Raw genomic sequence first — 23,883 nt, forward strand, 5'->3', positions numbered from 1 at the left:
CTCTGTTGAAACAGTTCACTGTGTGAAAGCAGCCATAGACAAACATAAACAAATGGGCGCGGCTGCGTTCCCATGAAAGTTTCTTTACAAAAACAGGTAGTGGGCTTGATTTGGCCCAAGGACCCACAGTTTGCCAGCCCTGTGTTAGCCCAATTCAGAGTTTCAAACTGGGTTCCACAGAACTCGAGGGTGTTTGAGGTACTTCGGGAGCTCTGCAAATGTTTGGCTGTAATTCAAATTCTTCTTAGCTATTTAGAAAGCTATAACAACAATATACTCAGTCAACATGCAGGTCAATGTGTTAAATGACTGTCAGGTGAATTCCTTTGTTATGAAGCTCCTAGTGCTACCTCTATGCACCTGTATGGGCCATATGGCAAAATGGTTAAGAGCCTGGATCCCAGCATCAGCCAGACATGAGCTTACTAGCACTTACTAGCTATGCGACTGGGAAAGTTCCTTCACCTCTCTAAATCAGCATGGGTACCACCAAATGGAGGGGACACGGGCCATCGTGCTGATGCAGCCTCCTAGAAGACTTCTAGAAGCCCTTTTACTGGATCGTGGGAAGATGGAGTGGTCACAGTGGAGGGGCCAGGGCAACTGAGGCCATTCAGGGGCACTGAGAGACTCAGGCCAAAGCTATTTACCAATCATTACGGAGATATTTCGATATTTTAAGCACCGATTTGGCTGTACTGCATACCAGTTGAATGTCATTAAAATGCCAGATCCATCTTGGATTTGAACTTCTTGCTGATTTTGATTTCTTCTGGCATTTTCTGCTGCATCCCCACCATTTTGATTGGGCTCTCAGGAAGGGGAGGGGGCTGTTTTGCAATGATCTTAGCAGTCTCAGTACACAATAATAGGACTTCTGTTTTTCTGCTGAGCGGCAGTTTCCACTGGTTCTGGGACTTTGTTGGCAAGCATTTCCCGGGACGTGTTCTACAGGACTTGATGAGGTGCGATTCTTTCGGCTACAGGGGTCCAGCGTGTCAGAAGCTGCGGTCCCTCCACCCTCCATTGCAGAACAGGTTGGGCCTGGGGCTTGGATGCTCACCTGGCTTTTTAATTTGCCTGGCAAATGCTCCTCCTTAAACTATCACCCCTTAAAAACAATCAAGTGTGTCTGGCTGTTGCCTAAGCCTGCCCCCAGGACTTCTGGCCTTTTATTCCAGTCTCTGAATGCTTTTTTTTCCAGGCCCGAGATGCTCATTTATGGTTTCAATAATAAAATTTGAACCTGACTGTCTCTCATTGCCCAGGGCTGTATATGTCTATTAATGGCGGCTCCAGTGAAATTCAGGCTTTTATTGCACCTTATCTTTCTGCTTCCGGTATCGTATTTTCCTGCTTCCTGAGACACCTAAAAGAATCAGTGGTGTTTATCACTAGGCCCTAGAGGCAGGACCTCTTGATTCCCAGAATCCCTGGGGTTTATCTTAATTAGGTGACATCTGGTGCTGCCTTCCCAGTGCACATGTCCACCCTGGCCACACAGCCTAATGCCAGGGTTACCAGCTGGCTCTGGGAGCCCTGGAGGCTCATCCAAGGGGGGTGATTCTGACTCAGAAGGACAGGAGGCAGAAGGCATTTTTGCAGTTGACCAAGATCAAAGGTGACTTGGGTTGAGCTCTCTTTCTCACTTTCTTTCCTTGATGCTGTTCGTAGATCTCACAGTATCTTTGGCAGGGCTTGGAGTTTGAAACCAGGCCCTCTGCCCTGAGACTTCCTCTGTTGTCCAGAAAGATCCTGGCTGTGGATAAAAATGACCTTGTGCAAAAATATCTTCATCACCTGCCCTTCCTCTGATAAGGCAGTCAGGGCTGGGAGTCTGCCCTGGGCACTCGGCACAGCCTTGCCCTTCTTTGCCAGGACAAGCCTCTAGGTGGCTCCAACAGGGATAGTGAAACCCCAGCCCAGGACTTCAGTTCTGGCCCAACCCATTGCTCATTTCGAGAACCACCTCTATCTTCTCACTTTTTCTCCTTCCTGGATGATCTTTCTGCAACTACTGCCCTGGTCTACACTGGCCAGAACCCATATCCATTCAGACCTTGGGCTGAGTCCTCAAAAGACAAAGGTCAGGCCCTTCATCCCCTTTTCCTGACCCCACAATTGTTCCAGCTTTCCTGCACCCTCTGATGATACCTTTGGCTTCCTTCACAAATTGCTTACTCACAGCTAGGATTCCCCCCTGGGAGCTGGCAGTCAGCGCCCTCCCCCGCCCCCCCCCTCCCCAGACGTCTGCCCACCCCTCTGGGTCTTCCTGAGGGACCCCGCCATCTGTGCTCCACATCCCTCTGGAGTGAGCCAGGCTGGTCAGCAGAGGGTGCTGACTCATCAAGCAGTGAGAGTTCTACCCTGGAGGTGGTGACGAAGGGGCTGCAGGGGCTCCTGCAAGAGTGGAGGATTCATGGGTGTACCTCAGGGATGTCCCTTGTACAGCATCTCAGTGATGGAGAGCTCGTTACCTCCATTCACGATCCCAAAGCTGGAGAATCTTCTCATGCACATTGCAGCTCCTTCCTCTCCAACTGGTCACTGCCTCAGACCAGACCTCCTCACATTTCCCCTGTCACCCAGGCAGGCCGTACCCCTCTGACTCAGCCTGGACAACCTCCCACTTCAGCCACTGAGCTTTCTTTCCCTGGACCCACAACAGTAAATCCTGGTACTCTGCCTCTTTCCCCACTGGCAGAGCTTCTTGGCAACGCAGCAGGATACAATAATTGAGGGAGTGAGGGTTGAGGCGAGGGAGTTGGCAGAAAGGAACAACGAACTTTGGCTAAAAGCAAAAGCAAAGGAAACACTGAGCAGGCTGCCACTAAAGCTCCTCCCCAGGAAGAGCCTGCAGTGCCCCCTGCTGGCCATACCAGAGTTTGCGTGCAGGTTAAACTCATTCCTTTCACAGACCCTCCCTGACTGGGTAGCTGACCCCTGATGACTCAGATTAGAGAATCACAGGTGGGTCATCCTGTCCAGAGGTTTCTAAACCTGTAAAATTAAAGGTAGGGTTGCTGTGGACGATTGTGTATTTTGCCCATTTGACAAAGACCTCTGGACTGAGGAGTCTGTCAGGGCTGAAATCCTGCTTATCTCCTGCTAAGCAAGCTGTGTACCCCAGTGCAGTCTTGGGGCCAGCCCAGAGGAAAGGCTTTCTTTTCATAATTCATTCTAGAAGCAGTGTCTTTGTGTAGTCTGCATGAAGGTGCCATATAGACCAGCAGCAGCCCCGGCACAGATGCTTCCTTCAAAGAGGGCAATCTTATAGAACTAAGCTTCTTTAGCTAAAGGAAAGTTTGAAAACCACCTAAAAGATGGGGAAACTGAGGCCTGTGAAGGAGAGGGAGTTACTCAAAGCCATGCAGTGAATGCCAGGACAGAGCTTAGAGGCCAGATCCACTCTCTGTCTCAAAGCAGTGTTCTTTGCATTACCCTGAGCTAGTTTTCATCCCAAACCCTTTCCAAGGCATCCTGGCTCCTCTGACCCTCCCGCCCACAGTCCTATCAACTTTGCCCTGCTATCCAACCATTCTGCAGTCTTACTTTCCTAACCAGGATCGTGACACAGTGTTGGCCCAAAAGGAGAGGTTGGTGAGAACGCTGGCCCAGTCTGCAAAATTGCCTACAAGCACCTCACTCACAGGGATGAGGGCGGACATGCAGCAGCGCAGAGTAGTGAGGAACTAGAAGGGTCCACAGGCTGACGTGTCAAAGTATGACAGGGAGCTGAGCCTGGAGCACTGTCGGTCGGTGAAGCTGGTGGCTCAGCTACTGTGCAGCTGGGGTTTGCTTGGTAGGTGCAGTCCGTCGGGGTGTCTGTGCCACACCGTAAGGCACATGGGCGGCCACTGTGCCCATCTCCTGAGCTCCAGCCACGTGGAACATCTGGTCATCGAAGAAGATGTGTGGGCGGATCTTCTCAAGGAGGGGGCCCTTGGGTGCTCCTGCAAGGAACAGGGCCTCATCGGTCTCCAGGCCCCAGCTGCGCAGGGTCTTGAGAGCCCGGGCCCCAGAACTGGCTGCGCTGCGTGCTGTCACCAAGTAGGTGCGGATTGGGCACTCGAGGCGCAGGCCCTTGGAGTAGAACTTCTTCTGCAGCCTACCCAGCGCCTCCAGAAAGCCCTTTAAGGGGCCCTATGAGGAGGCAAAGGAACACTATGAGCCCATCCCTCTCCCAGACATTTGCCCACTCTCCAGCTGGGCTCCTCCCTCAAGAGCTCGTGTCTTGCTGTTTGCAGTGGAAAAACTTCTCAGGATCCCCAAATCCCTCAGTTCTGCTATGTCTGCTCGGGCCGCTGTGTACATCAGTAGAACTGTAGGTACCTACGTCAGTCTGGGTGTCCATACAGCTGTGATTGGGGATGTCTGTGTCAGAATAGCCATACCAGGGCAGTTGTTACTATGTACGTCCAGCCATATGCTCCCCGCATACATGGGTGTCTGTCCTGCAGCTCTGTAAGTGTGGTCTTCTCTGCTCACCAGCAGGGAGAATACTAAAAATATTTAATAACTATGGCATGGGAACTTCCAGGCAGAGTGGATTCCAGCTGCAAACAATTGGAACAAACAGACCAATGTGTAACTGGCTCAGGGAGTCATGCTCCAGCTCTCTGGGGTCAGGGAAAGGATTTACTCTCTACAGTGGCCTGAACAATGAAGGTTAATGAGGACGCAGGACTAAAGAACCGGATGACGAAGAAGAAAACTGCTATAGCAGCTGGAAATCGGGAAAGGTGAGCTTCCAGTCTTGGAGACCCCTTACCTACTGGGTGACTGGTGCAAGCAGTGGTCTCCTGCCTACTGCTTAATGGGAAAATTGTCCTACCCTGATTCCCAAGGATTTCAGAGGGGATTAACAAGAATGGAAGTGAAATGACTATTCAGGGGCCACAACTGGAGTCTGTTGACCTCTTGGAGAGGGCGGGGCTCTGGGATGACTGAGCACCTAGATTTTTGTAAGAAGCACAAATAGGAGCTACCAGGAGGGCTAGAGGATCCCAACAGGGAATTTCCCCCAGGCTCTAGGGCATAGTCTGCTCTTGGAGAGGCTCTGAGCAGGCTCCGATCAGTCTGATAGAGAATGAGGGTCCGAGCCCCTGGCGAAGGAATGGATGGCAGGAGGTGGGAAGGGCTGGTGTGACTCAAAGCAGGGAGACTGCTCCAGACTCTGCACCCAGCTGGATCTTGCTGCACCAGTGAGGGACACCAGTCCAGCTTTTCCTTTCCTCCGGGGAGGGAAACGGGAGCTTCTTAAGGGGAGGGGAGCCTACTTAGAAAGGTGGGAGCATGTCGGAGAGGGGGTGAGGATTCCAGAGAGAGGATGGTGGCTTCACAGAGAGAGAGGGTGAGGCTTTCAGAGTGGGGTGGGGAGTCTGGAGAAGGGACGGAAACTCCAGAAAGGAGCTGTGAAGGAGAGGAGGGGGCTTCAGAGAGGGGCTTAGTGAGAGGATGGGGGCTTCAAAGGGAGATGGGACTACAGTGAGGCGGGTAGGGCTCAATGAAGGGAAAGAAGGTCCCTGAGGGGAGTCAGGAGTCAGGTGAGAGGGAGTCAGGGCTAGAGGTTTGGTGAAGGGACCTGGCTGGATTCTGGGCCAAGCTCAGGGTTTGGTTCTGGGCTGGACGTTCTAGTCAAGGGCAGGTTCTGGGGAGTCACCACGCTCCACTCGGGGATTCTGGGGAGTACATGAAGCACCTGGGCCAAAGGTTTATTCTCATGGGCCTTCTCATGTTCGAAGAACCTGTCCAGCCCGTGGGCCTTGACGATGCGCTCCGACTCATCTGAAAAAAGCACGGCGTCCCCATCAAAGGCCACGCGCAGCTGACTCTGGGATACAGCCACGTCCCTGCTGGGGCTGAAGATGGTGGCAGCTGCAATTCCTGGGCAGAGAGAGGTGAGGGTTGTCTGCCTTTATCCTGGCAATAAGGGCCCCCCCGGCACCCATCTCAGTTGCCTGGGACCAAGAGTGGGCTATCTCAGGCTATCCTTGTCCCCACCTGCCTCACTCAGGACCCAAGGCAAGGCTAATGAGGGTTAATATTTAGAATATTTAAAAACTGGCCATAAGAATGGATTGTGGCTTTTCTCCAAATGGAGCTCTGAGGGCCCTGGCCTAAGACAGAGGTTCCCTTTAGTCGCTGCCTTGTGAGAAGGTCTAGGGGAGTCCCAGGGAACAGGGGGGCGCTTAGAGGACTCAGGGAAGGAAGTATTTATCAATCAGTATGGAAGAATGTCAATTCTTTAATATCTAGTGAGGTCATGCTGGTATGGACCAGCCAAATGTCAGTCCTGGCTAGAAGAAGGGATCCCCCAGGCCATTACTGTCCTTCCAGGATTTCCTCACAGGCTCCTAATGTAGAGCTATGGGGAAGCCAGGAAGGAGTCTTGATCTGCCTTGGCCTCACTCTCTTGCTGTTGATTCTGGCAAGCCCCTCACCTGCTCTGAGCCAGAGTAAAATTAAGGATGTTTCAGCTGTCTGGGGCTGAGATCCCAGGCTGCAGTCTGAGGTGGGGCGGGTGTGGGCACCCTTAGTCTATTGCCACAATAGCACCCAGGTATGCCCTAGTCAGGGTGGCCTGGCCATTCAGGGTTCCTTGAGGCAATGTGGGTGGCCGTGGAAGGTAGCACTAATTACATTTGCAATCCCGGGCTGCTCCAGGGGGTCAAGTATACCTGTTGGGAACCCAGGCTCCAGACTAGCACTGGACAACAGAGAACCAGTGCTGAGAAGCTGGAGACCTGGGCAGCTGGATTAGTCCATTCACTATGCTTCATCTCTCCAAAGGCCACTTAAGCTCTGCTCTTCAGGTGTCTGGGATCACAATGGCTAGGTTTAGGAAGAGCTTTGTGGGGAATGAGCAGTGCCAACCCCACAGCAACTTCACTAGCCTGAGGATGCTATAAGTCATACCAGGCCCTGGGCATCAGGCCAGGCACCTCTCAGCTCTGCCAACACTGAAGCCAAGATGAACCAGAACCACTTCCACCCTGGGCAGGGCCTCCGTCCTGACCACCCCCTAATCTCTAGCCTGGGCTCAAATAATAGACATATAGAGGCAAGCATGCAGGCCAGTGCCAAGGCCCCAACCAGAGGGTGTGACATCTGTGTAGGGAAATGGCTCTGGTTCATGGTTAAAGAAAGCCTCTTGGAGCCCCAAGCAGAGCAGAGGAGTGAGGCATCAGGGGAAAAGAGAGGCCAGGCTTCTAGCAGAAGACACCATGAAAGAAGAAAAGTGAATATATTGTTAGTCGATAAAGAAGCCTGCCTGAGGAGCTGTCTCAGGCAGTGGAGCCACCCTCCCTCCCCTGTAGGCCTGTTTTTTTCCACATTCAATAAAAACACACACCCTGTCAGAGGACCAAGGCTATGGCTACCACCCAAAACTGCCCCTTGAAAGAGACACATGGAGGGAAATTTTCTTCATCAGTACTTGAGGCTAGGTCTCCCAACCTCACTTCAGCACTGGCCAGCCCAGCTGCTGGAATGCTGGCCATTTCCCAGACTCTACTCACTTCACTGCTCAGGCTGGACTGGATACTGATCTCCCTCCCCAGTGGCCCAGAGACGGGCAGAGGCGGCCCATCATCACACAGGAAATCAGAGCTGACCTGGAAGATTCTTAGAAGGGAGTAGCTTTCTGGGCTATAAGGAGGATTTCCATGGAGACCGAAGGCTGGGTGATACTGATGAGGAGAAACATCTTTAACATGGGAGGCCAGGAGGTAGGAGAGTGGAATAGATGGGAAATGAGTAGAATAGGTGGGGCCTTGTTCTCAGAGTTTACAGAATAGGTCATAGGAATTAAGGAAGGTATGCTCCTTCCAGTTATCACAGCAACTTCGAGCACCTGCTCAGAGCTTTAGGACCCAGCCTCCCACCTTTGGACCATTCTTTGCCAGGACCCCCATGTTCTTTCTCTCTAGTTTGACTCACCTTCATTAATAGCTTCCTGAACTTTTTCTGCATCAGCTGACAAGTAGAGGTTGGTGTGATAGGCTTTGAGGTAGCAGATGGGGCTATTCCCACCTGTCATGCAGAACCTCTCGATGAACAGGTCTGGGGAGGAGGTAGAGAATACCCAGGTGATGTCTGAGTTAACTGTTAGGGCCTTAGACTGGTCCCCTGTGTCCAATGGATGCCATCTTGGTTCTGAGTGGTGGTGGGGTAGCAGAGTGATTCTCTGAGTGACTTTAGGCCAGCATTCCCTTCTCTAAGTCCCTCCGTCCTTCATCCATGAAACATGATGATCACATCTCTGCAACGATTGCCTGGCTCACAGCAACATCCTCTTGTCAGTACTACAAAAGTACTACAAAAGGTGAGTCCCCAGCCATGAGTGGCCCTCCTGGACATAACTGATTGGAAAGGGACAGACACCTGACCCAAGGTGGACCAATCAGATCCTCTCCTAGCCTGGGTCAATAGTTACCTAGTACCCATGTCTACACAGGTTGTAAAATATTTGCTGGTTGGTGAATAGCTGCCGCTCTGAGCCTGTTGAATTAGCCCATCGCTACCCAGCCCCTCATACAGGACGACCCACAGTGGGAGGGGGTAGCGCCTTGCACAGCAGGAGTCCTTCAGGACCTGCTCCAGGTGCTGTCTGTCTTGACTACTTGGTGCCTGTGTCAGAGGTGGTTAGATATTTTGAATATCACCCCTGCTCCCAGCAATTCGAAATCAGATTTAAAAATGCCACTGGACTCTCTTGGTTGCTTAAAACAAATACCTGTTAACTTATAAATTTTGGTCATGTTTGAGAAAAGCAGAGAAACATAGTCTGGAGAGAGAAGGAGACAGGAAACAAAAGAAGAAGAAAAGGAACAGACTTGTTGAAAGAAGCAGAAATAAGGGTTCATGTAGACCAGAGAGAAAAAGAGCCCAGGAGAGATTTCCAGTACTTGGATGCAAGCTTTTGTACGCCCAGTTACTTCGTGTCCTATGGTTCTAAGAGACACCTCTGTAACCTAATAAGAGATTACTCTCTTCAGCCTATGCTAGCTCTGGAGGGTCTATTACTTTCAATAAAGAAGGTGAATTAAGCCACAAAAATCCTTCACTCTGACGACTGCACCTGCTTTTCCCAGTAGCCTTATGAGCCTGTTAACTCCATTGCAGATAGAGAAACTGAGTCATAGGGGCAGCAAGTGCCCTGCCCAATCACATAGGGAGTGGGGCCTGTGGAGTGGTGTGCTGGAGCTGGCTTGTACCAGCTTGCAAGAGCCAACTGTTAAATATTCAAGAATTTTTTGAGCCAATTATATCATTCAATTGTCGGTAGCTTGAAAGTAGCCATAGTGGGAATGTTTACACCCTGAAAATGACAAGCGACAATCAGGGTTTTTTTGTTTTTTGGGTTTTTGTTTGTTTGTTTGTATTTTAAAGAGCCACTTGACCAGCACACCGCGGGGTTTGGGGTTCTAGCTGGTATGCCCTTACCCTGAAGAGGTGTGGCCCCATCCCTGAGTGTCTGTTACGGGTGTCCCATGGCCAAACCCCTCATGCTCACCGTAGTGGTTGATGCTGTTGATGAGACGGACACCCACTTGAGCGTGGTTGTTGGTTACTAGGACGATGTCGAAGACGTCCTCACTGTCTGGGTACAGCTCCCGTAGCCTCCTGTTCACAGCCTCCAGAGCCTGGATGGGAGAGGGGATCCTCCAGCTCAGACCCCCAGGGTTTTACACCTAGAGTTAGTAGCCAGGGTTGGGAGGACTGGTGAACTGGGGATCCAGTGGGGGAGGAGCAGGGAGGTCAGGGGCCAGGCTTGGGGTGAGGTCAATGGGCATGAACTATCTCTTCCTAATCTCTGCCATTGTGTGGGTTGATTATTGTTCAGGGCTGCCTCGCAGAAAGGGTGAGTGGAGGCCGAGATTCAGCCCAAGTTCCCCTCGCCAAGCTGGTGACCTGCGTGGGGCTGCAGAGGATGGGGCGGCCTCTCCTTCCCAAATGGCTGTCCCCTGCAGTTGCCAGGGGACATCAGCCCAGAAGATCCCTTTTCTTACTCAAACACCCATGAGAATGCTTTTGTCTAACCCCCACAAAAGCACCGTGTGGCCAGTAGTGGGGCTGCCCCTCACCTTCACGAAGGGGAAGGCTGGCCCCGGGCTGAATGGCTCATTCTCATGTTCTAGCTGGTAGCGCACGTACTCCTCCACACCCTGCTCTGTGTAGATCCGCTGCTCCTCATCCATGCGGAACAAGGCTCGGGAGGACACAGCAATGGTGACTGCATTCTGAGGCTTGGGCTGCGGGGGTGCAGGAGAAGGGCTGTCACTCACACTCCCCTGAGGTGAGTTGCCTGTGACAGCCCTTCTGGGTACTGCAGCAGGGAGAAGACCCAGGCCCAGCCTCTGCCCTAAGGAGGCTCAGCCTTAGGCAGGGACAGACGTAGGTCAGGACCTCTTCTGTGCAGGACCCACCTGGGGACTGAGGGAGAGGAGGAGCACAACAGGACAGGAAAGACATGCCTTTATGGAGTTTGCAATCAAGCCAGTCATCTGGACACAACAAAAAATGAATACAGTGTATGTAGCCAGAGACGTAGCTCAAGATGGTCTCCAGAAGGTTTCCATTATAAAATGAGAGCTACTTGCCCTTAGAAAGAAATGGTGCCTAGAGACATGACAATTATATAAGAAAATTTATCCCCAGCCGAGATCTTTCTCCTGAGCTCCCGACTCACATATCTGCCCCAGTTGACTAAGAGACACTCATACTCAATATGACCAAGGCTGAATTCCCGCCACTCTCTCCACCCCTAAAACTAGTCTCCTCCCCACTTCCTCATCTCACTGCTTGGCACCACCAAGCATTCATCAGCTAAACCAGAAGCCTGGAAGTCAACTTCAAGTCTTCCATCTTCCTCAACTCCCTTTACCCATCAACTAAAACCTGTCAGTTCCACTAGACTCCATCTACTTCTTTCTGTCTTCTCTACCATAGTCCAGTCCATCGCCATTTCTCATCTCCTCCAAACTGTCATCCGTATTGTTATCTGATTTTTTTCTCAAGTTCAGATCTGACCATGTCCTCCTTCCCTTCAGTGGTGCCCGCTTTTCTCAACTCCAGTCAGTAGCCTTGAGTATAGCATAAGAAGCGCTTCATGATGCACCTACCTCTCTCTCTATTCTCGCCTTCTCATGACCCCACGTTGCTCAATTTGACCTTTGTCACGTCCAAGCACACCTTCCCTTCTTTCTCTGAGCCTTTGCCCATGATGTTTCCCCTGCCTGACCTGTTCTTTACCTTACTCTCCATCTAGCTAACTTCTACCCCACCTTTGGGTCTCAAAACTTCATGTCACCTCTAGAATCCTTCCCTCCCCACTAGTCATGGGTTTGCTACCCCTCCTATTTCCTTTTCCTTTCCTATTTTCTTATTTCCTATTTCCTCTGCAGTAAAATTTAACACAAAATGATAATTGATTATTTAATTATTTTTTTTATTTCTAGACAGAGTTCTAGAGGGGAAGCAGGAACCACACCTAAGTTCTGAGGGAGCGGGAACTATGCCTATCTTGTTCGTTTATTGCATCTCTAGTGGTTATAACTGTACTTAACACATAGTAGGTGCTCAGAAATTTTTTAATGCCTCTAAATTTTTATATACTTCAATGAGAAACGGTATTTGCCATGACAAATTTAACACGAACTAGAAACTTCAGTGCAGTCCCCTAATTTGTTCAGATTGCTTGATATATAGATAGATAGATAGATATATCTATATAGATACATCTATATAGATATATCTATATCTATTGCTTGATATATAGATAGATAGATAGATATATCTATATAGATATATCTATATAGATATATCTATATCTATTGCTTGATATATAGATAGATAGATATATCTATATAGATATATCTATATCTATATCTATATAGATAGATAGATATAGATATAGATATAGATATAGATATAGATATAGATATAGATATAGATATAGATATAGATATAAGTATAGGTATAGGTATAGGTATAGATATAGATATATAGATATATATGGTCCTGGTAGAGATTTGGCTGCTGTCCTCAGAGCTCACAGGCTCGTAGGAAAGAAAGATAGGTAAACAGAGATATAAAGAGACTCAAATGAGTCATAGAACACAGATGAACACAAAGTCTTGATGACGGGGGTTCAGAAGGAGTTGTCATGGGAGAGGAGGTGTTTGAGTAGAGCTTTGAAGAAGGAGTTGGGTGAAGGAAGGAATGAAGAGGTGTGCACATACACAGGGCATTCACAGAGATGAGCAGAGCCTAGGGCATGGGGGCGTGAGTACAGTTGAGCCCATAAAAGTAGGGAAAAAAAAAGTAGATGGCAGAGGGCCTTCCCTCAGGGCCCCAGGAGGGCCTCGGAGTGGAATGGAGATGGGAATACCATCACAGACAGCAGCTGGATCCTTTATAATCCCTGGGAAGGATCAGAATATGGGTGCCCAAGGGACTCACAGACACCCGAAGTCCCACTACATCTCTGTGACCTGAGCAGTCCTGGGACCATGATTCCCACTTTATAGATGAAGACTCTGAGTCTCAAATTGGGGGCAAGACTCATAAATGGACCTCGCATTCTGCCCTGCTCCTGATAGCCTTGCAGGCCATGCACTGGCCCCGCCGTTTTCTCTGGAGTCAAGCCTGGGTTCCAATCAGTTGACAAAATTGAGTGAGTACCACGTGACAGTTATTGTGCTGAGGACATGGCAGGAAACAAGACAGGTGTGATCCCTGCCCCCCACGGAGCTCATGATCTGTCCCCAAGGGAGAGGTTTGTGTCATCCTTTAAGAGAGCACTGTCCAAGAGAACTTTCCGTGATGATAGAAACGTCCAGTGCTGTCAGGGTGGCTACACTGACTATGGAGCAACTTGAAATGTGGCTAGTAAGGCTGAGAAACTGAATTTTTTATTGGAATTATTTTTAATCAATTTAAATTTAAATAGCTACGAATGGCTAGTGGCTAGTGAGGCTTTAGAACCTCAAAGTAAAAATGGAAGACCAGAGGGTTCTCCAAGCCCATGAGGTGGATCTCAGTTTGCATTTGACTTGTACTCCAACCCAGGTACTGTATGTGGCCAGCAGGGTCAGTATAAGGCAGTGGCAGGACCGGCGCCTCTCCTCTGGGGCTCAGCTCAAGTACTCTCCCAGTTGCTGACAACCCCCATGTGTCTGTTTGTCCTTGGGCTGGGTACCTACCAAGCCCCTCAGCACCTGTGAGCCTTCAAGGAAAGGAGGTAAAGTTAAAAAACCTAAAGAAAAGGCGTAATAGAGGGATGGCCAGAAATGGTAAGGGTGGGGCTGGGGGAGTAGGGAAAGCCACTCTCATAAACTCAGGAAGCTTGTTGGCCTTCAGGACAGGGGTTGAGCTGTACCCGCCCCCTGGGCTTACTGCCTCAGGGACAAGACCATCATCCCTTCAAGGACAGAGAGCCAGCTGCCCTCCCAGTCCCTTTAGGCAGGTTCCCAAGCCAATTGGTCACTCCCGGCCAGGCAGCCAGCCAAAGTCTCACTCCTCACTTTCTGTCCTACAGTCCCTGCCAGACTGCTGTGTTGTGGGTCCCCTCTGCCTGACCTGCTCAGACCCCATCCCATCCCGCCTTGGGCCATTGCAAGAAAACTATTGCAGCTGCCTTGGCTCCAGGAGTCTCTACTTCCTTCTTTTACAGATGTGAAAATAGGCCCAGAGAGAGGAAGAATATTACCCTAGGTCGCACAGCAAAGTCAAGGCAAAGCCAGGATAAGAGCCCAAGTCTCCAGCCTCTAGCCCAGCTTCTGTCCACACGGCAGTCCCCCTGATATGTCCCTCCTCAATAGCTCCCAGAAGACCTCAACCCCTGCTACTTTAGCCACTTCCCTGGGACACTCCACCCACACAGCCTGCCCTTTCAAGTTTTGGGAGAAATGGTGAGGGGCATGGTGCCCTCAGACTGCCGTGTCTAAGGGCGGGGCTCTCTTTTCCTTCAGAATGGAGGTTCCAAAGGCAGGACCTCACCTCCCCACTCAGCCTGCTCTGACACTGCATAAGTGAGGTAGAGTCTGAGGGCCTAGAGGACATGAGATGCTATGGGACATATGGATCCCAGCGGATCCATATTTGGAATTGTTGAGCGGCGGTCTAGGCTCCAGGCAGAGCTGAAGGAACAGGTAAACAGGCTGGGGAGAAGCGAGCACTTAGAGTCCCACCTGGACCTAACTGCAGAAGGAGGCCACACTGTCATGTGTTGTCAGGTGCATCTGGGGACAGTTCCCTCAGAAATCAGAAAGAAGTCCAAATTCCAGACTGGTAACTGGGTCAAAAAGACCCTTACCTAAGACCAGGGACTCAGCCTGGAAACACTGCCCTCCTGGAAGCCAGGTACTACTAGCTCCCTCTGCCTTCCACTGGGGCTGGGGGACAGGCTGGTTACTCTGGCTTGAGGATAGGGATGTGGGGGATAATGGAGGGGAGCCCAGCCCCACCTAGCCTGTCTGAGGAGCTCTCATTTAGGCATTTAGACAGATATGATTCTGCCTGTTGGGCCCAAGATAAGAGTATGGCCAAAAGCTGTTATTTCCAGAAGAAGGACTTGGAGGGGAAAGAGCTGCTGGAGGAGAGTGGAACAGATAGGTCTGTACTGAGGAAGTCCTCTGACCCCATGAGGTGAGGGCCTCCTGTGGGCCTTCGGGGCTTGAATATTTCACTCAGGCTCCTGGGAATGAGAATAAGTCCAGGCCAGGCCCTGATGGGGCCCCTGAGGACTAAAGCCCCCAAAATAGCCTGTGGGAGGAGGGGCTACTGCAGGAAGGAGTAGGGGCCAGGAAGCCACCAGGATCCTTGCCTCTCAGAGAACTGTGAGAGTCAGGGGTTGACAGAGAGATCATGACTGACAACTGGACCTAAGTTCCCTGGTTCCTTGGGATTTGGGAGAAAATGGATTGGTGAGCTCCACTCACCACCTGTAGTCCTGAACATCCAACCCCTCCTCTCTATCCCCCAGGCCATGACATTAGTCCAGCTTCCTCCTTAGACAGGGACCAGCCTCCACCCTGGTCAGCCTGCTGCCAGACGCATCTTCTCCAATTCATCCACAACACTGCCCAGGGTGATCTTTCTAAAATGAAAATGGGACCAAGTTAATCTCTTGCTGAAAAATCCTGTAATAGCTCCTAAATGGTTTTCATATTTTTTAAAAAGTAGGGTGACCTTTTTATTCAAATGAAGTTTGGGTGGAAACTCCAATATATAAACTAGATATTACCATATCTTATTGATATAAATTTATTTTATAAATCCAAATGCATTACATGTACATAAAGTATTTATTATACTGTCAACCAATGAAAACAACACAGTTGTTTGGGTGACAACAAATTTGAAACCAGGGGTTAATGCCAGTGCAGACTTAAGCTTCATCATCTAGTCAATTTGTTTCTGCATTTGTGGTTTTTGCACAGCATTGAGAAAACCCTGATTCCCACCAATAAGTGGTTGCAAATGATAAAAGGTTTGTTTTGTTTTGTTTTAAATACAAATCTCAAGAGACTCAGCAATAATTGTCAGCAACCGCAAGGCACTCTTCTATTAAATAGACCACAAAAAAAGCTTTATTCTGAGGTTTGCTAAAAAAAAAAAATTAACCTGCAGCATAAATTATAATGTGTTGGTGGTCTCTAAGGTGCTAAAATGTCCACATAACACATTTGAGTGAGTTTTTTTTTATTACACATGTTGAATTATTTAAAACATACTCTAAAGAAGAAAGAAAATAAATTTCATTCACGTGTGCAGATCCCCTGAAACATGGGGCTCTATGGAACCTAGTTTTAAAACCCTTAAGCTCACTGAATAAGATCCAGGCTCCTTAATATGGCACTCAAGGCCCTTCGTGGGTCTCCCGCATCCCTCCAACTCTTCTCCCAAAGATCCTGCATTCTTCCATTCAGTTGTCACCTCTATGCCTTTTGCCCATCCTATTTCCCTTCCTGCCTCGGAAACTCTGCCTACTCAGACTTAAAGTCAGCTCAAATGCCACCTCTACAAAGCCTATCTTAGTGGGCAGTCACTCCCTCTCTGTTCCAACTGCACTTGTAGGGTCTTTCACCTGAGCAGTGTGAGCTCCAGAGGCAGGCACTCAGCCCAACTCATCCCTCAGTCCCATCACTGCTGAGGGGGCCTGGCGGTGCTGCAGAAAATGACTGTTGACAGGTGGGCCTCCTGGAGAAGGGTCTTTGGAGGGAAGCAGCCGGACATTTTAAGGTCAGGCCAGAGCTCTTTGGAAGATGCTCCAAACCAGCCTCTATTCTCAGTCTCTTCCCCAACTCCTCGAGATCTGGGAAGCGAGAGTGAGCAAAGCCCAGGGGCCAACCAGGGCATCAAGAACTTCTCCGATGGGAGAGAGTTCTCTCCTCTGTGTGAGACCTAGAGGGCTGAGACCACACGCGGGTAGCGGGGATGATGGTGACCATTACCAGAGGAGCAGAGTCCGAAGCTGGGGCGCAAAGTCCATGTTGGGAGCGCAGAACCAGGGGCATAGGGCCCTGAGCCAGACCTCGAAACGCAGAGGCTCGGGTCCGGAGCTCGGTACCCACATGGCAGAAACCGGAGCGCATAGCAAGGAGCCGGGTTTCTAGAGTCCGGTTACCGGAGCCCAGGGCGCTTCCGCAGGAGCCCCTGACCGGCTTTGCCAACAAGTGCTGCCCGCGCGCCCCAGACAGCCGCTCCGGGAGGAGCTGAGCCACCGGCCCCGAGCTGAGCCCTGACCACAGCATGGGGGAGGGGGATCCTGGCGTGGAACCCGAGCCCCGGAAAAAAAACACCGGAGCAGAGCTCCCAAAATAAACCCAAGCCCGCGCCAATGGCTGGGAGCATTCTGGTGCTTGAGAGGCTGCGTACCCTTCCCGAGAGGCGCCATAGGTCCCCCTCCAGGGGGCTTATGACCCCTCCCCTGGTGACCTTTTCTCTGCCCTACCCCCCATGCCGATGCCTTGTGTTTACCGATTTGGGTTTCTTCTTGGGCGCGAGGTTGTCGTAGAAAGCCTTGGCTTCCTCCCAGCGGGGAGCTGCGGAGGCCTCTGCCCCTGGCCGGGGCTCGCCGGGCGCCAGGGGCTCCCCGGGTTCCATGCTCCGGCTGTGACCCAGCCGGGCCAGAACGGGCGACAGCGGAGACACGGAGCTCTCGGGGCTGGGCTGCAGGAGGGAGGCGCGTCCCGGGCGTGAGAAGGGGGCGGGCAGCCGCGGGGAGTGTGGGCGTGCGAGCCTGCAGCGGGGCGGGGTGGGGAACCGGGATGCCAATACCGCCGTCTCGGTTGCCGGTGTGTTGTTGCCGTATGTGTATCCGGGGACAGCTGAGCTCTTGCTCCCAGACCGCCCCACGCCCGAAGTGAATGGGGTGGGGGTGGGGTTGGCCTCTTGGGCTCTCAAGTAGAGAGGGCCTGAAGCGGGGTTTGCCTGCTGCTGCGGATTCGGGATTGTGGGATGGTGTTCTTCGCAGGCGCTCAAGGGCACGGAGAGAGGGGAGGCCTGACAACTATTTTTTCCAGGATGGTGAATCTCAAGGAGAAAATGAAGTGTTAGCCACTCCACGCCCCCAAGGTAACTCCTGCTTTCCCCTCCGATGCCAGGACCCTGGGACCTTGAGCGGAGTCCTCTTGCCTCAAACCCTAGTCCATCCCCCAGAGGGGGAGGAGGTAGTGGATGGACAGCTCCGTCCACGAGCAGGAGCCCGCTCCTAGCCGGTTGCACAGTGGAGGGCCCTTCCCCACCAAGGCGGAAGGGTCCTAAAGTCCGTGGCGAGACCAGGCTTCGCTGAATCTGGCGGAGCACCCAAACTGGAAAGACTCCCAGGGACCCTGAACTTGAATTCTTGCTGAGCCCTCGATGGCCAGCAGAGGGCGGCCACTCCCAGGTCCCATCTGCCAAGCTTAAGGTGGTTAGTTACAGGCTATGAAGCGGCTGGATGGAGGGAAGGTCGAAAAGGAGCCTCGGAATTAGACTCTTGGACCATCGTCCTGTAATTTAAGGACATTGTCCCCCTTGTTGGAGAGCCCGGGGTGCAGACACTAATGCCACCTATCCCAAGGCACAGGCCAGGAAGCAGACAAGGGGCATCTCTGTGTGAGCCTAGAAGTGTGCACGGGTTGAGTGCTAGCAGCAGAAGAAAATACTGGTTTAGCCTGGAGAGTATCTGCCTGGGATGGGGTACAGAATGGAGGGAACTTCCCAGACTCCTCCATGTCCTGGAAGGAACCAACCAAACCTTCTGTGGGAAGAGGGGGGGGAATAATAACAATAAAAAGTTTTAGGATTGGGGAAGTATGTTTAAGACTTTTTCTTCTCCAAGCTTGATAAATTGTTTCCATAGATGACCCCCAAATCTCTCCCATCCCGCCTGCCCTTTGGCAATGTGACTTTCACACTCCTCCCATCCAGAGGTGGAGTTGAATCTGAGTTGACCTGGTATCTCGCTTTGACTAATAGAAGCTATGTGATCCTGTACACTTTCCAAGCTTAAGCCTTAAGAGGACTTGCAGATTCCATTTTTGTTCTCCTGGGAGCCAGATACAATGTAAACTACCTTGTGGGAAAGGCCACATGGTGAGGCAGAGAGGACCTGGAGGATAAGAAGCCAGTGGAGAACAGTGGTTTTGAGAGAGGAGAAGAGGCATCTGAAAAAATGCAAAGGAAAGGGCCTGCAGAAATAACCGACTCGGCTGGTTAAAACTGCTCTCTCTCTCTTCCCCCATTCTGCCCTATGCTCTTCAGTTAACATGTTTTCCAGAGCTCGAGGATTCTCCAGCCCCTTCCTTATCTCTGTAGCTGTGTATGAATGTCGAGACTGTGTGGAACTGTTTGTTGTGTTACAGTTAGAGCTCAGCCTTTGGATAAGGAACCTGCTGAGCGGCACATCAATGAATGCTGCTCCCTGTCTGTAAGCTAGGAGTCCCATCTCTCTGTTCAAGAATCCGATAATAGTGCTGATAACACCAAGGTCTCAGACTCTGCAAGACAAAAGACCTGTAAGACTGGGGTCTAAAAATTCCTCCCCTACAGCCCTCCCACCCGAAGCTCCCCCTCCCCACTCTGACTAAGGAGGGACATGTAAAATCTCAGACAAAAGAATCACGTGCCCCTTGCATAGACATTGCAAACGTATATAAGCTGTAATAAATCCAACTAGAGCGAGCTTGTGCGTGGAGTTGTTAACCTCACATGCTCCGCCGGCCCAATAAATTCTCCTTCCTCTAAACAAAGTTGTCACTGAGCATCCAAATTCCTCCATTGAGTGTCGCTTCCTGCAACAGTTTCCCAGGCTACTGTCAGCACCAATTGCCAGACATATGAGTGAGGCCATCTTGGCTGTTCCAGCCAACAGCACATGAAGCAATAAAACCTCTTAGCTGAGCCTAGCCAACCCAAAGAATCATGAAAAATAATAAATTATTGTTCTGAGCATTACATTTCAGGATGGCTTGTTACATAGCAATAAATAATGAAACTCTAGGAAAGGGTCGATTATTCTTGGGTTCCTTATGGACAAGAAGGACTTGGAAAGACTGTATAGAGAGGTTATTTGGATTGAGAGTGAGTACCTGAGACAAAGATGTACTATCCCCATGCCGTCCAGTGACCTTTGACCTGTTTGGCCTGGGTTGTAAAGATAAACTAGACTAATCAGATTCCTCTTCCTCAAGAATTTTGAATCGGGAAACAGAGGCTGGATAGTCGACTGCAGATATGGAAGCTGAGGATGCTGTGAAATCCAGTTGGCTCCCAAGAGAACTGAGTGAGGCTTAGCAAGCTGCAGTTATGTTTGACATAAAACTAAGAGGGGGTAGAAACTCTGTGAGCAGAATGAGCCAATCAGCAGATAAAAATGGGCAAAGATGTACTGAGGGAAGCAGAAAATCCACACACAGGAAACCACGCTGCCCTGAGAGGAAGCTGCCTCTGGTTCTTACAGCTTCCCAAGTTCCAGTTGAGGCCCTGGCTATAGTACCCATCTCTAAATTTCCATGAGATTCTCCATTTTGCTTCAACAAATGCCACCACCACCCCAAAGTTGGTGGCTATTGGTTTTATTCTACTCGCCACCTTTCTCACCTTCTTCTTCTAGTACTGGCCTAGATCTACCCGCCCCTCCCTACCCTCGTCCCCCACCCCTGCCTCCCTGGTCACAGGAGTAGGCATGTGACCTAGACCTGACTAACTGTAGAGCCCTATTTTCCTGGACATGATGATTGAGCCAAGGATGAGCACATGACCACAGCCAGGCTATTCTCTGTACTCTTACCTAGGGATGCTAGGAGATTTGGCTCTTTCTTCTCTGGGGTTATTAATTTGAGACTGTGAGCTGAGAACACATCATTCCCTGTGGCAGATGAAAAATCATGGGAGAAGCCCATCTGGAGAGGACAATGAGGTTACACAGAGAGAGAAGCAGAAGCAGGGAGGGAAGAGGGTGCAATGTTGAGCCTCTGAATCCAGCAGTGCCTGAACTTCCCAATTACATGAGCCAATAAGCCTCCCCTTTTTGTTGGAGCTTGTTTGAATTGGGTTTTGTTCACTTGCAATCCAAAGTCTTGACTTATCCAGTCGCCTTTACTTGGAGTGGCCTGGGGAGGTGCAATGGCTTGTGTACAGATGCAGAAGCCTAAGAGATCCCTTAGGGAAACGGGGGTGCAATTCAGGGTAGCTCAAATGCAAGGTGCAGCAAGGGGAGGTAGGAGGAAAAACAGGCTTCTGAGGTCAGTAGGTAGCGGATCAAGCAGAGCCTCGAGGGACTTTTAAGTAGCTTATCATACTGAGGGCAGAGGGGAGACTTTGAAAAGTTGACATTGTCAGACTGGTTTCTTAGGGGCAGCTAGATGGCACAGAGGGCAATCGTGGAGGTGGACTAGCCTGGGCTAGAGATGGTGAGGTCCTAGAGGGCAGTTTTTAGATGGTAACCCAGGACCTACGCACTCCAAGGCAGGCAGGAGATAGGACTCCCCATCCCCCCAGTGTGGCTTCAGCCGGGCAGAGCAGCCCCAAGTTCTCAGACTTCTGAGTCACCTCCTTAGGTTCATGGTTGCCCTGAGGCCAGGTTAACCTCCTTCCTCTGTCCTAATTGCTTCCTGCCAAGAAAACCACCCCCCTCCAAGCGTCCTTGAGAAAGCCCTTGTAAAAGTAATTGAGTGTTTCAGGAGGAAATAGGTGCCCCAACCCCCGGCAGGGAACAGTGCCTCTCTGGCTGTTGGAGGGTATCCTAAAAGAAATATTTCACCACCAACTCCCATTCCCACACCCGTCATATTTGGGTCTGTGTATGGGGTCTGAGGGCTCTGGGCTAGACTCCTGTGGATGGCATAACAGATTACATACTGCACAACCTCCGACCAGCAGGGCAGGTGGGGCCTGAAATCCTGGCCACACTCCACTTGTCAAGCTGTGCATCCTGGCATGACAAGGCTATATTCAGAAGGGATATATCTTTCTAATTAGCCCAAACGTGCCATCTACTGGTTTGGCTGCACACTCATGGGGATGCTTCCACTCAGAGTGGGTGCCTTTTCCTAATTTGTATAAAGGGTACCATATGAACCATTGTAATTCTGGCTCTTGGCCTTTCTCCCCACTGCCCACCATCCATTCATTTGGGCTTTAATGATGCCTTCCACTGAACAGAGGGAGAAACTAAGCCCCACTATCTGCTGCCACTAGCTCCTTTTTGGGAGAACTGCTCTCTCTGCCCACAGAACCCACATATCAGCATCTGGTTTGGCCATAGATGATTGGACCAAGGGGTCCCACCAAAAGCTAGGCTGAACCAATCAGCTTCTCTTGCTTGAGAATTGGAACTAGGAGACCCAGATGGGAGTTGTTAGTTGCTGGTGAGTCTTCATACAGAGTTTGGGATACAGCCACTTTATGCTGGTAAACCAAGGAAGTCTGAAGAGAAGCTGAGGGAAAGAGCACAGATGCAAATATTGCCAAGGAGATGAGAGCCTGTGAGGCCCAGAGAAAAGAGAGAGGCCTCATTGTTAGTTCTAGTTCATTTAAGTCCCAGTCATTCTGAATTTTCCACCTTTAGGGTCCCTTGTAATCTGCTTTCCCCTTTCTTCGAACTATCAAATAGTCCTCTGTTCCATGTACCAGAGTCCTTGCTGGAACAAGGACCTCAGCCCCGAGGAGTTATTGAAGTAGCCCCACTTGTGTGAGCTACCTCTTTCCCCTCACCCCAGCCCTATCCCAGCTTAGAGAAGAGTAGGAACCCTCAACACAGTCACACCTTTATTCACTGTCAGTGAAAAAAAAACACACTACATAGCACAGGATTGAACAGTGAGGACAGTCACTGTGGGCACAGCCAGGAATAACACTTCTAAAGGGAATAGGGGGCTATGCTGGACAATGACTTGGGAGGCCCTCCTCTGCCACCCAGCCCCCCTCCTTCCCTAGGCCTCCACAATCCTGGAGCTTCCACCAAGTGGAAAGGGCCAGACACCCTGGGAGGCCCAGTTTTGCCCCCATATTCTGGCAAAGATAGAAAACCTTGAAAATTTCAGAAAGAAAATCCATTTTTCTGAGACACTTCAATTTCAGGATTTGAATTATATTTTTTTTTCAAAAATGATGAATAAAATATGTAAGAAATGTATTCTTGCCCCCAGAGTGATCTCTAAAGTCAGCACAAAGCCTCACCCAGGGTGGATCTTCAGAAAATATTTGTTGCTTTTGTAAATTTTTGTGTAAAATATTTACAGTGTCAGCTTACTACCCTGCCCAGAAACCCCAGCTTATTCTCTTATTCTCTCTCTTTTCTCCTTCTCTGCAGCAAGATTAATTTCTACCTCTAGGGACTCTGCTATCATCAGGAAAAGACTCAGTGTCATTGCTTATGGACTTCCTTTTTCTTAACTTTTGATTTAAGGTAAGTTATATAATCCCGACTATAGCTCAAAGAGCTGAAGTGGCCATCTGAAGTAGCCCTTGCTGATAGTTTTTAAAGAGCAGAGATAAGGAGCTCATCAATTAGCCCAAAAGGTTGAATGAAGACAGAATACAATCAGAAGGCAGATTCTGGGATCTTGCAATTCATAGAGCTGTTATAAGAAGATACAGAACTTCAAAGGAGAATTCGGATATATCAATGTTTTAACTGTCTGTATATTTTTGAGTCTATGAGAGTCATCTTCAATCTCTGTGAACCTTGTGTTCTGTGACAAGTTCCTCTCAGTTGGAGCAGAAATGGGAGGGCTGCTTCTTTTCTCACAGCAGAACCAGTGCTCTGCCACAGAGCTCTCAAGCACACAGTCCTTGGGACATCCAGGAGCATGTGGGAGCAAGGCCTGGCCTACTTGTGGCTTCTCCCAACAGCAAGAGGGTGGTCCTCGTTCCTGGCCCGGCATTAAATGTTCAGCACTTCTGGGCTGTATGAGACTATTTGTCCTGACCGGCAAATATCACTAGGGATATGTGTCCAGAAGCTTGGAGTAATCAAACTTGCCCTCACAGGTAGGATTTGCCTACTAGCTGGTTGAAATAAAAAGTTCTCTTAGGGAGGAGGATGATGGTAAAGACAATGCAAGATGCTTCCAGGGTTCTGAGCCAGAGGCCTCCTAGGACAGCATTAATTTATTAGCAGAGCTGCCCAGAAGCATAAAACAAGATGCTTGAAAATGTGAGGACTTCGACCAAGCTTCTATTTCTTTTTAGAAGACAACAGCCTCAGAAATTTCTTAGCAGGAAGCTTGTAAAAGACCAAAATCAACTTAGCTTGCCCCACAGTCAACCTATGTACAACTCAGAGTCAGAGAAATGAGCAGGGAAGAGACTCTGAAGAGAAGAAACCTTCTTAGAGCCTTGGGTTCGTCTTGGCACTGTGCTACCTCCTGACTGTGTGCTCTTAAGCAA

At 50.1% G+C, this 23,883-nt stretch overlaps 1 protein-coding gene across 1 annotated transcript; it reads right to left on the bottom strand.

The window, feature by feature from the left end:
• Positions 1 to 3,528: 3,528 nt before the first annotated feature.
• NT5C1A (5'-nucleotidase, cytosolic IA) lies at positions 3,529 to 17,246 on the bottom strand. Its single transcript, XM_039876729.1, has 6 exons — positions 16,987 to 17,246; positions 10,089 to 10,256; positions 9,518 to 9,647; positions 7,942 to 8,064; positions 5,702 to 5,886; positions 3,529 to 4,143 (listed from the first exon to the last, which is right to left on the bottom strand). Exons 1-6 carry the CDS (start codon positions 17,110 to 17,112, stop codon positions 3,778 to 3,780), a joined length of 1,098 nt encoding a protein of 365 aa, XP_039732663.1. The 5' UTR covers positions 17,113 to 17,246; the 3' UTR covers positions 3,529 to 3,777.
• Between the last annotated feature and the right edge of the window lie 6,637 nt (positions 17,247 to 23,883).

This window comes from Pteropus medius, unplaced genomic scaffold (assembly GCF_902729225.1).
Source record: "Pteropus medius unplaced genomic scaffold, Ma_sr-lr_union100, whole genome shotgun sequence".
Taxonomy (NCBI): Eukaryota; Metazoa; Chordata; class Mammalia; order Chiroptera; family Pteropodidae; genus Pteropus; species Pteropus medius.

Coding starts and splice junctions, on each gene's coding strand:
- NT5C1A (XM_039876729.1), bottom strand. CDS start 17,112: ATGGAACCCGGGGAGCCCCTGGCGCCCGGCGAGCCCCGGCCAGGGGCA. Junction 10,257..16,986: donor CCAAGAAGAAACCCAAATCG/GTAAACACAAGG, acceptor GCACCCCCGCAG/CCCAAGCCTCAGAATGCAGT. Junction 8,065..9,517: donor CAACAGCATCAACCACTACG/GTGAGCATGAGG, acceptor CCTCCTCCCCAG/ACCTGTTCATCGAGAGGTTC.